An 18013-nucleotide genomic window follows, 5' to 3' on the forward strand; every position below is an offset into this window, starting at 1 on the left:
TACTGGCAAACCTATTTGATCACCTTCTAATAACCAAATTTTATAATCAACCTGTTGTAATAGTAACTCAAGAAAAGTCCATTTTTTTTCCCATGTCAAGTAGACTCGTTTGATATCGAAGGTAGTTAGTTGAAAAGCAACAAATCTAAAGAAAAAAATTGAATTCTCTCAGATCCTAAAAGGAAGAGACAGCCTTTCCCCTCCTTTTCTTGTAGCATTTCCTTTGGAAAACTTGTAATTGTTAAATTCTTTCTCTGTCTCTTTAAAAAGTATGTCTTTTTTGTGTGCTAATTTTTTTTTTATTTCTTAAACTTAAATTCAATTTGCCAACATATAGTATAATACCCAGTGCTCATCCCATCAAGTGCCCTCCTCAGTGCCTGTCACCCAGTCACCCATCCCCTCACCGACCTTACCTTCTGCAACTGTTTCCCACAGTTAGGAGTCTCTCATATTTGTCTCCCTCTCTAATTTTCCCCACTCAGTTTCCCTCCTTTCACTTATAGTCCCTTTCACTATTATTTATGTCCCACATAGGAGTGAAACTGTATGACAATTGTCTTTCTCCAGTTGACTTATTTCACTCAGCATTATACCCTCCAGTTCCATCTACATTGAAGCAAATTGTAGGTATTCATCCTTTCTGGTGGCTGAGTAATATTCTATTGTGTGTGTTTATATATATAAACACATATAAAAACATATATATGTGTGTGTGTGTGTATGTGTGTATGTATGTGTATATATATGTGTGTGTGTGTGTGTGTGTATATATATATATATATATACACATCTCACATCTTCTTTATCCAATCATATGTCAATGGACATCATGGCTCCTTCCACAGTTCGACTATTGTGGACACTGTTGCTATGAACATTGGGCTGAATCTTTGGGAGCGTATATAAATCTTTTTTAAGATTTAAATAAACCTCTTGCCAAGTTTACATCCTAGGAATATCTTTCTTGGAAGCCTCAGAACCACATCTTTGAATGGTACCTTGTCTCCCTGTCTCTGTTGTAGTTTAGTCTAGGCTCCTGGCTCTCTAGGTTGTAACTTCCTGCTTTTTATAAAAAACACACAAAGTTTTATTTTTCCTTAGGGTAAAGACAATTCACATATAATATATGTAATGGATTGTGCATGTGTAGCTATATAAAAGAATGAGATTTCTTTCTGGCTTTGTAATCTCCTTAGCAGACTGCCTATACTGTATATCTCAGTCTGGTTGGACGTTTATTCAGTAAAAAACTGTTCCCCTATTTTGTCTATATGTGAAGAGGATTTACTGAGCTGACAGGATATTTTATTTTAAATTATTTGCCCAATATTTGTAGTTCTTTAAAAAAATATTCTACCTCTGCCATTGCAAAAAATAAAAATTTGAAGTTTTACCTTAAAAAAATGTTTTTCACCAGGTGTTTTATTGGTTCTAATTAGTATGATGGTTAAGAGTTTGAGCTTTGGAGTCAGAATGACTGGGTACAGATCTAATTTCTTTCCAAGTTCTTCCACATGCCATCTGTGTGACGTAGGCAAGTTATCTAACATTCCTAATTCCCTATTTCCACATCTAGATTCTAAAAGAATCTAAACCAATCCAAACATAAAAAAAATTAATAATTTTTTAAAATTCCAAATTTAAATTTCTAAAGCAAATTATGTTCTTTAAAATTCAACAAAAAATACAGCAGGGATTGGTTCTGAATCATATTTTTTTTTTTTCTGAATCATAATTTTAAAGGCTAATTGTGAAAAGGTCAATCTAAAGACAATAGCCCAGGAGCACCTGAGCCTTCAGCTCAGGTCATGATCTCAGCCCTACATCATTGGGCTCCTGCTCAGCAGGGAATCTGCTTCTCTCTCTCCCTCTGTACCTCTCTATGCTCATGCTCTATGTTTCTCGGTCTCTAATACAAAAAATAAAATCTTTACAAAATAAAAATAAAGGGATCCCTGGGTGGCGCAGCGGTTTGGCACCTGCCTTTGGCCCAGGGCGCGATCCTGGAGACCCGGGATCGAATCCCACATCGGGCTCCCAGTGCATGAGCCTGCTTCTCCCCGTGCCTGTGTCTGTCTCCCTCTCTCTCTCTGTGTGACTATCATAAATAAATTAAAAAATAAAAAAATAAAATAAATAAAAATAAAAATAAAGACAACAGCTCCAAATAAACAACAACAAAGACATATACAGTCAATTCTTGTTAATCATGGTAGTTCTGTTAGTCACCATAAACACTGAATTAGAAAAGATTGAGCCATTGCTCCTAGGGTTAATAGAGTCAGGTACCTGCATGCATCTAATAACATTTCTCTCAAATGATCAATATATAAGCTTGTTTTATGTGTGTCAATGTTTAAAAACACCTTATTTGATATTGCTGACTAACACTGAACTCATAGCTAACAGCGCTATAACTCATGCCTAAATGAAGTTTACCTAGCACATGTATTTTCTCTGTAAGCCACATCACAGCCCTCTTCCCATCCAGGAGGGATACTAGACAGCACTTCAACACTACGCTTAGTGGCCATCTTGGAGAAATCACCAACAAAAGGTACAAAAATGCAAAAAAAAAAAAAAAGAAAGAAAAGTGGCACTCTGATAACAAAAAGAGCATCATCTTGTGCAACAGGTGGAAATGTGTATGTTGGGCATGTCCTCTCATAATCACGAAAGTGCTACAACTACTGATTTGAGGATTAAAAATAAATTTCAGGTACACAAATTCACAGATATGAAACCTGTGAATAATGAAGACCAACCACCTATCTCTATGTGTGTGTGTGTGTGTGTGTGTGTGTGTGTGTGTGTATCTTCACTAATATACTTACCTTGAAAGGAGTAAAATTCCTTTGAGGGGGATAAGGATATGTGACTCTAAAATATGCCATTTGACATAAGGAATGTTTTGAGCCAAAGGAATTTGAGACATGGCATATGCAGGAAAGGCTCTCTGATCTCCTCCTCCTCTCCTGAAGCAGATCATAAGACCCTCATGTAATAGGTGCCCTTGTATACCCAGAGGAAAGGAGCATCTTCATCTCTGAAGACAGAGGGACTTCAAGAAAGAATCCAAATTTCCCCCAGTATACTTAGCTCATGCCCTTTGGTCCTATCATGTTTTTCTACAACTTTCCATTCTTCATTAAACCTAGTATTAGGCAGCTCAGGCTTAACTATTTCTTCAGACCTTCATTTCCTTATGAAGACTTACATATAATCAAATGTAATGTCTATCTACACCTTCTCCTCTTTTTACCTCCCTCCATCATCCTTTTTCCAGTTGCTTCTCAACCAATTTTCCTATCTTATTGAGATACCAATAACTATATAGTTATTTAGGCCTGAAACTTAAAGGAGTCTTGATTCCCCTCCCCGCCCTGTGAGATGCCTATATCCAATCCATCACCCAGTCCTAACAGTTCTACCTTCCAATATTCCAAACACTCTCACCTCTGCTGTTATTGCCCCATGACCATGTCACCACCGCCTCTTGTCCAAATTCACACAACAGACTATTTTACATTTAGTAATTATATTACATCAAAATGGTCTTTTTCTTCATTGTCCTTATCTCCTCATGTAATCTCCATGAGGGCAAGGATCCTTTCTATTTGGCTTATTACTGCAATTCCAGTACCTAGAATGCCAAGCACATAGCAGAAGTACTAAATGTGCCAAAAATACTAAGGAGTAGTAGGAAGGGGAAAATATTAAGTGAGCTAAAGAATGCAGTCTTTCCGAAACTTCCATTTCTCTTCTCTTTTTTAGTTTTTCTTCTGTACTATCTTAATTAACTCAGTACATTAATCCTTGGATCTCCAGAATATTTGCCTTCACTATGGCATGTGTTGCCACAGGAAGGAAGAAACACGGTTATCACTGAAAACTGAATCAACTTATGCTAATACAACTGATTTAATACATCTAATGCATATATTAGCTCATATAGTTTTCAAAATATTTCCTCCCAATGCTCCCCGCACTACCTCCTCAAGTCCCATTCCCTTGAATGAAAAAGTACACCTAGATTATCTTCAGAAAATCCTACTACTATTCAGGACTAACTTTTCAAACTCCTCTGAGACTGTGCTTTTCAAAGTTAAGAAAAGTACAAATAAGTGATGGATGTGAATGGCTCACTCACTGCATTCATTCTAAGTACTTTTAAAGTGTGATGAGGCTGTGTATTATTCAGGCCATTACTGGCACCAACAAAAATTGAGAGCTCATCATGTATAATTTCAATGATTCACTTACAATTCCACTATGGCTTCCAAAGACAATTTTCTAGTTACAATATTTGCCCTTATTATATCAGGCAAATGCTGTCTTTTGTTCTCTTTTTTTTTTTTTTTTATGATAGTCACAGAGAGAGAGAGAGAGAGGCAGAGACACAGGCAGAGGGAGAAGCAGGCTCCATGCACCGGGAGCCTGACGTAGGATTCGATCCCGGGTCTCCAGGATCGCGCCCTGGGCCAAAGGCAGGCGCCAAACCGCTGAGCCACCCAGGGATCCCTGTCTTTTGTTCTTAAGATAAATACATAGCCAAATCCAACACAGTAGAAACTGTATTAAAACTGTGGAACCAGGGATCCCTGGGTGGCTCAGTGGTTTAGTGCCTGCCTTTGGCTCGGGGCGTGATCCTGGAGTCCCGGGATTGAGTCCCACATCGGGCACCCTGCGTGGAGCCTGCTTCTCCCTCTGCCTGTGTCTCTGCCTCTCTCCCTCTCATTCTCTCTGTGTTTCTCATGAATAAATAAATAAAATCTTTTCAAAAAAAAAACAAACAAACTGTGGAACCAAAAATACCCTTTTACGACATTTTCCCCCATCATCACTCTGGTAATTTCAAGCCAAAGCCACCATGAGGTAAGTATAAAGTAAATTTAAAGGTAATAAAAATAAAAATATAAAACCATAACAAATCTGTAACTTTGGTAAAATAGAATTACTTGATGTTTTTCTTAAGGGCTTTCTCCAGTTTCTTCACCTGTTGTTTATAAAGTCTTAATTCATGCTGTGTGGGCCTGCAGAAAATAAATCACATTGAATTGCATTTTATTGAGTAAAACTATAAAGATATTTAATAAATAAGGTATGCCATATTACTTGTCACAAATATGCTTATTAAAAAACTTAAAATATTTCATGACTGTCAGTGAGGTGTTTATTGGCCAATGAATGTCTCCTTCCATGTATTCTTGGTTCAGAACTTTTTACCCATTTTTCTTGTTAATCTATTATTTGCTTTTATGGAGAAATATTTCAAATGTACAGACAAGAAGAGAGAACAGTAAAATAAATAATGGTGTACCCACTACTCAGCCTCACCAAAGTTAAATATTAACAGATTTGTTTTCATTTTTTTTTCAACTAAAACATTATACACATACTTAAAACTCCATGTGTGTCCCTCATTAGGTAACCACTATCCCAAATTCACTATTCATTATTCTCATGCATGTTTAAAAATTTTTACTACATATTTATATAACCATAAATTTACATATCATCATGTGGTAGGTTTTTCTAAACTTTATATAAATGGTTTCTACTTTAGTTATTAATTCCTTCTCCATTAAAATATAATCTTTATGAAACAAGTTATTATTTGGTCATTATATTACACCACAGCTTAGGACAGTGTCTAACTTATAAGAGGTATTCAACAAACACTTCTTAAATGAAAAAAATCTTAACAATGTTCATTCTTTATTATTCCCTGACAAGACACAGAGCATCATCCTTTTGTGGTGGCATGCTATGCATAAATATACCTTGTATACCATTTAAACTTTTTAGTTTTCTTCTTTCACAACACAGGGACTAAGATAGAAAACATTCTAAAGAAATTTGGGAATGGGAAACCTGCTGATATAAATCTGAATATATTCTGTGCTCCTACCCAGCTTTATCTCTTTCAATGTGGGCTCCTTTATTCTCACTTCCCTTTCCTACCTACATGTGATCTTGTTCCTTCCATCATATGAGATACAACTAACTAAAATGAGTGTAAAAAAAATATGAAGTTTCCAAGATTAGTTTTACAGTAAAGGAGCTAGAAAGATTCATTTAACATCCCAAATTCCAATTTGTGTTTACTTTCCAAAAACTAAATAAAAATGAGTCAAGTTTCTCTCACCTGGTTTCCAAATCTTTTTGGAGATTCAGCTTCTCACTTAAAAGTGCATCAATTTTGCATTGCGATTCCCTGAGTTGATTCTGTAATGACTTCAACACATTTCATAGAAAAATAGTTAATTTTCCTAGATTATTATTTTACTTTATAAAAACGTAATTATTAGCCATGTAGTCCCCATACCATTAGAAGGCCTTTATAAGTCGGTGAGGCATCCAAACTTCTATAGTCTTTTTCTTCTTCTGACTGACTTTCATCTTCTTTATATTGCCTATGAAAAGATACACGATGTGTACTTCTTACAAAAAATCTATCTTCAAAGGAAAAAATATAGCTAACAAAAGTCAACCCTGAAGTGTCTGAGAACCTAAACATGAATTAAAATTTAAGCCAAATTTCCTATTTGTTCTCAGAGAGAATGGTATTAGAAGATACAACTACCCAATATTACAGTACATATTTGTTCACTACCACCTTAATTAGAACATAAGATCCATGTAGACCAGAATTGTATTTTGTTCACCATTGCATCTCACTGCCTAGAAGAGTATAGGGCATAATGAGGATGGAAAAAAAAAAAAACTTTTTGAATGAATAAACAAAGCATACTGTTTTTCCTTTCTAGTACTTTTAGGTCACCAAAAAACCTTTATGAAAAAAATAGAGTCTGAGTGGACAAGGCAATAGATTTAACAGTCCCAATTCAAATTGTGACACCATTAACATGATGCCATTCAAATAGGTCAATCTCTCAGTTTGTCTTCTGTCACAGAAGTATCTATCACATCTACCTCACAGTATTGGTGTTAAAAATAAATAAAACATATTAAAGCACTCATGTTGAGGAAATCAGAAGTGAATTTCAAAAGTCATCTGTTTCCATTATCCAAGACCATTTTTAAAATTTCTATCTAAAGAGAAAGATGGAATTAAACAAGGGAGTTTCACTTAACTACAAATTCACTATAGAATCATTTTCCCTGGGTAATTTTTCAAATGTCTCTGACATCTCACAAGAAAATCTGAGCCTGGTAGTTTTAATTCTTATGTTACTTTCCTTGGCTCTTCAATCATATCCACTAAGTCAGGGAAATACTAACAGAAATAATTAGCAATATATTTCATGTAATCTATTGATGTAGTAACAGTGGGGGGAAAAAAGGTTAAGTTACATAGCTGAAAGCCTATCATTTTAAAATGTACTTTTCCTCTTTTTTAGAGATCATAGCATATTTACAGTTTTCTAAGATTTTCAATTTGTTAACTCCTGTATTTACATTTCTACTGCCTTGATTGCTGCTTCCTTTCCAAGTTTGCTCTTGTATGGAGACAAAGTAATATTAGTCCATAGTATTCAGAAATGCCCTTCACAAGTCCCTCTGAAGTCTTCCCAAACCTGTGCCCTAAATTAGAGGCTCCAAATAGTGTACCACAGGTGTCCTAGGCAAAACGGTTATAGATAAAATAGCAAGCTAGTCATGCCCTTAGGCCTCAGGGCAACTGGGTAGGGCTTAGGGTAGTCAAGAGTTCTTGAGTCAGGTGCTTTCAATTACAGTTTTGTGTGTACTCCAGTGTGATAGATAAACATCAATATTTATTTCATAATGAGAAAAACATTGGATAACACTGCCCTTAAAAAATAGGTGTTAATGGGCAGCCTGGGTGACTCAGCGGTTTAGCGCTGGCTTCGGCCCATGGTGTGATCCTGGAGACCCAGGATCGAGTTCCACGTCAGGCTCCCTGCATGGAAGCCTGCTTCTCCCTCTGCCTGTGTCTCTGCCTCTCTGCCTCTCTCTCATGAATGAATAAACATTTTTTAAATAGGTGTTACGTAGGGGCTTTGTCTCTCTCTGTAACAGGCCCTATCCCATCTGTCTTCTTCCCTTGGTCTTGCTCCCCTAGCTCTACAGGTACATACCTCCTTTTCCTGTGCTTCCTGTTCATTCTACCTAAGCCTCCAAATTGTAGATTTCTCTCATTTTCACTCCTCTTTCATCTCTCAATTCTTTAATCTTTTCTTAGAAATGTAATACCAATTATACCCTCCTTTTACAGTACTCCTACTCCTTCAGGTGATAATAATAGCCTATTTATAGATTTCAAAAATCTACCTTGAAGTTGCTATAATCTATTAAGTTCATACTCATTCTTAGAAAGGAGACTACTAGAAGTTATAAAGTCAATGAACCCTGAAAAACCCTCTCCTTTGGAAACTCTTCATTGCTGCAAAGTTTAAATGACTTCTAATTTTTTCATCTGTAAGAGGATTATACATAATGTAGTTCCTATTTTCTTCCTATCTCCTTCTCCCTTAATGAGAGACATTCAATCCAAATATCTGGCCTGACCAAGGACTTTTATAAGCCAAAATATCTCACTTCAGCTAGGCCAGTAATGACAGGATTGCTAAGTGAAAAGGGAATTCCTTACCCCCAAATTTCTCATTCCGCAACCCCGGATTTTTACAGAAAATTCATGACAACCAAATTCAACACTCCTCCTCAAAATGGACTCAATTCTTTTATGATTTCTAGTCAGAGAACCCCAGTTTGCACAACTTCAGAGGCAACTTAACTCCTCATAGTATATTCCACATGACATATCTCAAATGATGGCTATGCTTCTCTCTTTTTTTTTTTTAAAGATTTTATTCATTTATTCATGAGAGACACAGAGAGAGACAAGAGACACAGGCAGAGGGAGAAACAGGCTCCCTGTAAGGAGCCTGATGTGGGACTTGATCTCTGGACCCCAGGATCATGACCCTGAGCCAAAGGCAGATGCTCAACCGCTGAGGCACCCAGGTGCCCGAATCTTCTCTACTCTTACTAAAAATCCCAAACTCTATCATCTAGCAAGTCAGTAATCAGCAAGCTGCTGCCTGCAGGCTACCTGCAGGCCATGGATCTTTGTAGTTAGAGTTTTACAGAACACAGCCATGTCAATTCACTTACATATCATCTATGGCAGGCTTTGTGCTACAAGAGCAGAGTTGAAAAGTTAGTTGTGAGACTATACAGCCTAAAATGCCTATGATATTTACTGTCTGGCCCATTACAGAAAAGTTTGCAAACACCTAAATCTAGATTAGAATTTACTAAAGACATAGCCCAAAGGTTGCAACTGATATTTAGTTTGAACCATATAATATTGTTTTTCTTTTTAAATGTTTTATGAGTACAGCTAACATACGTTACATTAGTTTCAGGTGTACAACATAGTGATTCAACTTCTCTGTACATTCTCTATGCTCACAAGTGTAGCTACCATCTGTTACTATACACCATTACAATGTCATTGACTATATTCCCTATGCTTTCCCTATTATTTACATGACTTATTCATTCCATAACTGGTAGCCTCTATCTCCCTCTCTCCTCATCCATTCTGGCTACTCCCCATACCCCTTCCCTATGGCAACCATCAGTTTGTTCTCTGTGGACCATATATTTTTTAAATCACCAAGTTAATTGTGAATATTAAAAATCTTATTTATAAATCTCGGAAAACCCCGTAAATCTAGCTACACTGAGCTCACATTCTTACAAGGTATCACCTGGCTAGAGTGTAGGAATGGCTCCATTAAGACAGATGGTATACAGCTGTCCATTTTGCCACAGTTCTCACTTCCTTCATCATTTTCATTATTTTCTTGATTGTGTAAGTTTAGTTCGCAAACTCTCAAGCCATTAAATTCTTAATTTTCCTTCTTTTTACTCTTACATACTATGTCCATTTCAGTGTCAAGTTGGCTAGGCTCTGGTGTCCAGCTGTTTGGTCAAACAACAGTCTAGATACTGCTATAAGATATTTTTTTAGATGTGATTAATATTTAAATCAACAGACTTTAGGTAAAGGCAGAACCTTTCATAATGTGGGTAGGCCTCATGCAATTAAAGGCCTTAAGAACAAAGACTGAGACTCTCGAGAAGGAACTCATCCTTGGGTCTCAAGCCTATAGGCCGTGCCTCACAATCACATGAACTAATTCCTTTAAAATAATTTTTTTCTATATTTTCTATATAAAAATACATCCTATTGGTCTCTTTCTCTTGAGAACTCTGGCTAATCTACACATCTATAACCTCATCACCCAGTTTTTCTGTATTAAAGGAAAAAGTGCCTTCCTTCTTTCCAAGGCAAATGAAGCCTTCTCATTCATTTACAGCTTACTAGACCAGTTTGTTAAAGAATGCTCTTTATAGGTTACTACATCTATGAACATACCAACAAATCCTTTGAACTCCAAATTGGTTAAATCACAGTGCCATAAAAAAGTCTACACTTTTAATCTATGCACTTTTGCTCATAGCATCCAAGCAGTCTAAAATGACTACCTTTTTTGCCTTTTTACTTTCCCAAATTTTATTTATCCTTCAAGCTGAAGCACAACCCTCATCTGCTTTGTAAAGGCTTCCCTGGTCACTCCATCCAAAACTATTTTGTTCTTGTTCTAAACTCCTATATTACTGTCTGTACAATTTTTAATAATTACTCTATAATGATATTGTTTTTTAATCTATTACTTTTCTTAATTATTAATGTGTTTACATTTTACTCCTTTACTAGATTGTAGAATCTTAGTTAGAATGTAAGAACTATATCCAAATCTTTGTCTCATCTCTGTAGAATCTCACAGCATGCCTATTATTTAAAAGGCACAGTTTTGGGATTCTTGGGTGGCTCAGTGGTTGAGCGTCTGCCTTTGACTCAGGGCGTGACCCTGGAGTCCCAGGATCAAGTCCCACATCAGGCTCCCTGCATGAAGCCTCCTTCTCCCTCTGCCTATGTCTCTGCCTCTCTCTCTCTCTCTGTCTCTCATGAATCAATAAATAAATAAAATCTTAAAAAAAAAAAAAAAGAGTTTCACTTGGAAATCAGGAGGTCTCTGAAGATACTTGATATAATGCTACTTTCTGAGTAGAATGAAACAAGGAATTGCTCTATCATTAGTTGTTCTCTTCTTGTCTTTTGCTCCTCCTTTTTTTCACTTCTTTCTCCCTTCTATTCTGGCTTTTTTGTTGGTGGGGTTTTTTGTTTTGTTTTTTTGTTGTTGTTGTTGTCATTTTAGAGTCCTCAAGGTGCTAGGAGGAATCAGCAACCAGCACAGCTCTGCCACTGGTCCTGCTGTGTTTCTGGAAAGTCATTATTCTTGGGGCAAGAATACAAGATGTACACCTGACAAAAGTGGAGAATTTATCTGCATTGTTTATTATGGTTTCCTAAGTACCTAAAAAAAACATAGCACAAGGTAGGTGCTCAAATAAATAACTGTTAAAAGAATTATTCCATCTATAAACAAGGAGACATAACAGCTGTTTTAATGACCTTAAAATAGTTTAGATTATTTGGCTTTAGATATCCCTCAGTTATTTTAGGTTAGTCAAAGACTATTATCTTTACCTTCACTTTTAATTTTTTTTATCAGAAATGACAAGTGTGTTTTACTCTATATGTTTGATTTTTCACAATGACATTTTTTTTATCTCATATAAATCTGCATACTAATTATGTTGCACTTTTGTAGACAGTCTAATCCTATGCACTCTGTGGATACACTCAGTAACTATCCAGTAGCTAGATGACATCAGTAGAACAAATTATAATGCTTCAACAAACTAAAATAAATACTATTTCTTCTTTGACAAATATTTTGGTGATTATTAAACATAAATATTTTAAAATAAATGCAACAGTACATTTTAACATAAAAAGTAAAACACAAACTTCAAGATCTTTATAAAAGAAAAAGAAATTCATAGTTACATATTAGGTAGATTTCCAAAGCATATTTAAAGTTTCAAAGACTATAAAAACTTTTGGTGTGATTCATGACTAACTTCAAAAACTGTAATAGAGGATTAGTCTTACCTTTGCTTTTGAAATTTTCTAATTTTAGATTCATAGTAATCAATTAGGCAAAGTAACCTAGAAAACAGGAGATAAACTGAATTTTCAAAATGTGGTATTGGACCATTTACTATACTATTCTCTCTATATAATTTCCAATTACAGCAATAAAGGTACAGGTTATCTAGAAATTTTCTAAAAAATTTTAAGTGATTTTTGTCATAAGTATTATACTAAGCCATATATTTTAATTTTGAAGTATAGATTTTAAGGTAACCATGAAAATTATATCTCAACATATTAAATAAATATTTTCCTTGTCCCAGCAATTCTACCTCTAGCAATTGCTCCCACAGAAATATCTGATCAAACTTGGTACTCAAAATTAACAGTCATTCACTGCACTGTTATTTACAAGAGTGAAAACCCAGAAACAATCTAAATGTTCTTCAATAAAAGTTAAATAATGACACATCCACTCTATAGAAAACAATGAAGCATAGAAGAAATAATGTAAATTTTCATATCCTAATAAAAACTGATAAGGAAAAAAAGTAATGTTACATAGCCAAATGTAGAGTATTGCTCTATTTTTGTTTTTAAAAAATAATTGTATGTGAGGTTGTATTTGTATTGAATAAGAACTCTGTGAGTTCAAGTGGGCGATAATACCATAACCTAGAGGATAGTTCTCGTTGTCACAAGAACTCGTTTGGGAGGGGGCAGGGTGCTAAAAGTTCATCAACAAACTGACAGCAGTACTAAACAATGAACCACCTCACTCAAAATGCCAATGGCACTCCTGTTGTTAAACACGAGGAAGGACACAAACCAAACTATTAAAAGGGGTTATAGGAGGGGTAAGCAGATATATTTTGCTTTACACACTTTTATATTGTTTGAACTTCTATAAACATGTACTGCTTTTGCAATTTAAAAATTCCTCAAGGGAAAAAATAACACTATATTTTCACATGTTATTCTTTTAAAATATACTATTTCTCCATCTTGGGAAACTTACTCATTTTTTCAGACCTAATTCAACCACTTGTGCTTTTAATATTAGAAGTTTCTGGATTATTCTTTCGCTCAATCTTTCTCCATCTCAACACATAACAGTTTTCATATTATCCTGTAAAGATGCTTTAATTTCCTTTATATCCTTCACAAGCCCTGTCACCCCTTACTCCTCCCTTACACTACCATTCCATCTCTATCTTTTCCCTCATAGCAAACTTCATTCATTTTGATTGTTACTGGATACCTTCAATAAACTTTTAGGGAGGACTTCACTGTGTGTCAAATGGAATTCTGAGGAAGACAGCAAGAAGGCAAACCTATAAACTGATGAGGCAGCAAGTATCACCTCTCCTCCTGAAATACTTTTGTTCTTTAGTTATCCTCAAATCCAAACGTAATTCCTGCCTACTTTCTTCCTTTATCTGAAATTTGAAAGTTCTATGGAGCTTGGCCCTTCTAACTGCAGGCCTGATATCTCTACACGGCTGATAGAAGGTGCCTAATCACACACCCATAAATGAATTCATCATCTTCCATCCCTCCTCCTCAAACCTAGCTTAGAATCTGGCTATTTTTGACTCCTGTCCTTCTTTCAGTATCTACAGCCAGTTAGTCTGGACAATTCCTGTCCATCTTTCCAATAGCTCTCCCTTCTTTTGGCCCTAATCCAGGCCTTAGCAATCTCCAACCTTGATTATTACAAGTGATTATTAACTTGTCTGTCTCTGGGTTTAATTTCTTTAATCAGAAATCCTGGGGTTTTTTTTTTTTCCCTGCTATACAATAAGCAGAACCCAAACTCTTCAGCCTGCAGTTTAAGCCCTTCAAAGCTTCAGCACACCTTTCCATAGCGTCTCCTAAAATACTCATCACCATCATCTGTGCACTCTATGCTCCAAACCTCTTTGACTACTTGGACTACTTGCTATTCTCAAATATATTCAGTTTTCCTGCCATCATACTTCTCTAACTAAAATACCTTTCCCTCACCTCTGCCTATTAAAATTCGATAGTGCCTAATAATGTAGTTTGTAAGTTATGACCTTCATAATGCCTTTCTGGTCATCCCCATCTTCCTCAAAGGAAACGAATCTCTCCTTCTGTCATGCCCACTTATTATCCTATGGGCTCCATCATTATAGCACATATTGCTATCGGTCTTATATTTTACTTATTTCAGTATGTGTCTATCTACCCAGCTAGACTATCAGATCCATAAATGGCAGGAAACATGATTTCACTCATCTGTATATGTTCTATATTGTTTTTCCCAATGCCTTTGTCACTTTTAACAATAACTGTAGTGGTTACAACTCATGCATTTCTGATAAGGTTAATTTACAATTTTTAAGTTCTGCGCCTCAAACTGAAAATTAGCTTTATTAAAAAATCAAATAAAGTATAGAATCTTTAGGTCATCAGACAAATTCACACCTGAATTATCTTGACTTTATATGGTACATGGTAAGTTCTCTCAATGCTTCTCTTTCTCTCGCTGACTCACTCAAATTGGCTGGGTTTTGTACTTGTTTTTCATTCCCTTTCCTCCATCTTTCTTACTCCCCTACTTCTCCCACTGTAATTGTCTCTCTTCTTTTGGTTCTTCCTTACACTTATTTTTTCTTTCTCTGCTTCTCTCTTTTTAAATTTATTCACATCTATCTCTGTTTTTATATTTTAATTTCAATTTTTATTTTTTAAGATAGATTTATTTATTTATTTATTTATTTATTTATTTATTTATTTATTTATTTATTTATTCATGAGAGATAAGAGAGAGAGTGAGGCAGAGATACAGGCAGAGGGAGAAGCAGGCTCCATGCAGGGAGCTTGACTAGGACTCAATCCCAGGTCTCCAGGATCAGGCCCTGGGCTGAAGGCAGCACTAAACTGCTGAGCCACCCGGGCTGCCCTTAATTTCAATTTTTAAATTTTTGTCCTTGTTCTTCCTTCAAAAGGATGAAAATTATAGATGTGTGTATTATTTCTTAAATAATTATCAAAATCTATAGTCTTAACTTGTTTTTAAGTTGCATAAGACCTCATTTATTTTTATAGCAAAATAAAAATACCTAGTTAGTAAAGACTCCCAATCCTACTATGTAAATACTTAAGACTAGTTAGGATGTAGTTTATTCTATTAAGTGAAAAAAACATGGTGTATCTTTTATACAAAACAGGGAAATAGGGCAGCCCAGGTGGCTCAGTGGTTTAGCGCCTGCCTTCTGCCCAGGGTGTGATCCTGGAGTCCCGGGGTTGAGTCCCACGTCGGGCTCCCTGCATGGAGCCTACTTCTCCCTCTGCCTGTGTCTCTGCCTCTCTCTCTCTCTCTCTCCATTCCCCTCGCCCCCCGCCCCGGGGTCTCTCATGAATAAATAAATTAAAAAATAAATAAATAACACTAGACATTTAGAATTACCTATAGCAGAAAGGAATAGGGTCAAGGGGACAGAAATGAAAACACAACTCTTCTGAATACAAATGATTAGCTTTTACATTGGAATCACATTGATGTCTTACATATTCAAATGTAAACGGAAAACAAAGTAATCCCTAACCATTGAAGAAAATTGAAACAAACCTAACTGTACGTTAATTTGGTGATACAAACATACAAATAAATATTTCAAGATATTTTTGAACACTGACGTACTATTGATGTCAAAGATAATTGCAGGGACGCCTGAGAGGCTCAGTGGTTGAGCACCTGCCTTCAGCTCAGGTCATGATCCTGGGATCCGGGAATCAAGTCCTGCATCAGGCTCCCTCCGGAGAGCCTGCTTCTCCCCCACCTATGTCTTTGCCTCTCTCTGTTTGTCTCTCATGAATAAATAAATAAAATCTTAAAAAAAAAGATAATTGTAAAGAAATTTAAATTTCATAGATTTATTGTTAGCAGTAATTCTAGTATTATTTTGAAGCTATTTTTATATGATATATAATAAATAATTATATTGTTCTTAGGAATAAGGAGTTTTAGTATAAAAGGAAAGTTACAAATGTAGAATCAGAGGGGTTTTTTTTGTTTTTTTATTTTTAAAGATTTTATTTATTTATTCATGAGAGACACAAAGAGAGAGAGGCACAGGCACAGACAGCGGGAGAAGCAGGGTCCATGCAGGGATCCTGACATGGGACCCGATCCTGGGTCTCCAGGATCACACCTTGGGCTGAAGGCGGCGCTAAACCACGGAGCCACCCAGGCTGCCCTAGAATCAGAGTTTAAATAAAAATCCTGGAATGTGGGATCCCTGGGTGGCGCAGCGGTTTGGCACCTGCCTTTGGTCCAGGGCGTGATCCTGGAGACCTGGGATCGAATCCCACATCAGGCTCCCGGTGCATGGAGCCTGCTTCTCCCTCTGCCTATGTCTCTGCCTCTCTCTCTCTCTCTCTCTCTCTCTGTGACTATCATAAATAAATTTAAAAAATTTTTAAAAAATCCTGGAATGTTAACTTCAGCTGGAAAAAAAATTAATGATTTTTTCCCAAAAATATACATAACTCTTTGTACTCTTCACTAAAAAGTCCTAAAATCAGTAACAACACAATAAACATTATAAGCATGACAAGCAACCCCAACACCCATACTGTGGCCTCTAAAAACCATCCCTGGCTAAAAGAAATGTCTAATTAATCTTAAATTTAATTTAGTTAATTCTGGTTGTTTAGTGTTAGCTTTAACAAATATCTGGATTCATTCCCCAAAAGAGTTCTGAGGCAAAAAAAAAATGTATAGAATGTGCCTGCTCCCTAAAAGTAAGAAGTCTAACAAAGATTAATGAAGTTGAGTCAAAAGGGCATATAATACCAGTATGAAAAAGTTCCCACTGGCCAAAGACAGAATAATATGATCATTAAAATTGAAAAAAGACAGACAGCCACAAACAAAAAATCATGTTGCTTATCACTAGAAATCATAAGGGCATCAACTCCTTACTCTAAAAAGTGGGATTAAAATGAACGAACTGAGTATTAATTCTACCTTCCCTGTAACAAACCACATAGAACAACCAAATAGCCCCTAGTCAATAGCAAATTTTCTTTTTAATGGAAGAATTCCAGAAAAAAAAAATTTAAAGGAACAGCAGAATTAAAAAATCACCATTTTGCAAAATCACCAATTGCATGAAACCATTAGATGAAGAGATGATGGGCCATTTCATAGAGGAAGGATCAGATTACTATTTAACCCTCTGAACAATCTTATTAACATCCTTAAAAGTAAGTCAGCTAGACAATATGTGCCTCCTGATATGTTACAATCACACATTACATTAGAAGCACACATTACCACTTATGAAGTATTTTGCCCAAAATATTTGTATCTGAATTTAGCCCCAACTTCTAATTTAGAGAAATACAGGAAACAGAAGAATAAGTGATACGATAAGGAAAAAAAATCTAGCAAGAACTTCTCGAGGCTAAATGACCAGTTTCTTCAATAACTTAATCACGTTTTAGGTGGAGTGGGGGGGGGGAGGGCAGAGAAAAGGGGGAGGAAGACTCCTCCAGTTTATAAGAGATATATCCACTGCCAAGATAAAATGTTTTAAAAAATGACAATGAATCTAGCTACATATCAATTTATGTAGAAAACATTACTGTCTATCCAAGACGGTATGAGGAACTCTTTTGCAGAGATAAGCAAATACTCTGTTTTGAGTGACAACGCGCTCTTCGTCCTCCTTTGTTAATCTATAGATATCCTTTTGCAAAGAAGTAATAATCTCTTGTTGCTCCATTCGTTTTTTCTTATAATGATGACATTTTGCCTGTAAGAAATTTTTCAAACAACATAATTATGATATGTACATCTAGGACATGGTATCCTAATAATATTGTACACAAAGCCATCTTCACAGTTTCTATTGAGATGCTTCATTCAAGAATTTCAAGAGCTGTTTTTAAATGGGTGCAAGCTCCAAGGACATTAATAAGTCATAAACACAAAAATATAACAAGTAAAATAGGGAAAATATGGTTTATAATCAATCA

At 35.8% G+C, this 18013-nt stretch overlaps 1 protein-coding gene across 6 annotated transcripts in view; it reads right to left on the reverse strand.

Annotated features, from left to right (window-relative positions):
• The window catches only part of CEP70 (centrosomal protein 70), an 84267-nt gene that overhangs the window by 49947 nt on the left and 16307 nt on the right, over nt 1-18013 (reverse strand). For all 6 annotated transcript variants that reach the window (XR_005377073.1, XM_038571015.1, XM_038571018.1 and 3 more), the window contains exons 5-9: nt 17621-17790; nt 12020-12076; nt 6332-6419; nt 6152-6240; nt 4962-5036 (exon numbers count right to left, since the gene is read on the reverse strand). Coding sequence is in view for 5 of the 6 variants with exons in the window: in XM_038571015.1 (XP_038426943.1) it covers nt 4962-5036; nt 6152-6240; nt 6332-6419; nt 12020-12076; nt 17621-17790 (479 nt within the window). In the remaining variant the exon portion in view is untranslated. The remainder of the gene's footprint in view (nt 1-4961; nt 5037-6151; nt 6241-6331; nt 6420-12019; nt 12077-17620; nt 17791-18013) is intronic.

This window comes from Canis lupus, chromosome 23 (genome assembly GCF_011100685.1).
Source record: "Canis lupus familiaris isolate Mischka breed German Shepherd chromosome 23, alternate assembly UU_Cfam_GSD_1.0, whole genome shotgun sequence".
Lineage (NCBI taxonomy): Eukaryota > Metazoa > Chordata > Mammalia > Carnivora > Canidae > Canis > Canis lupus.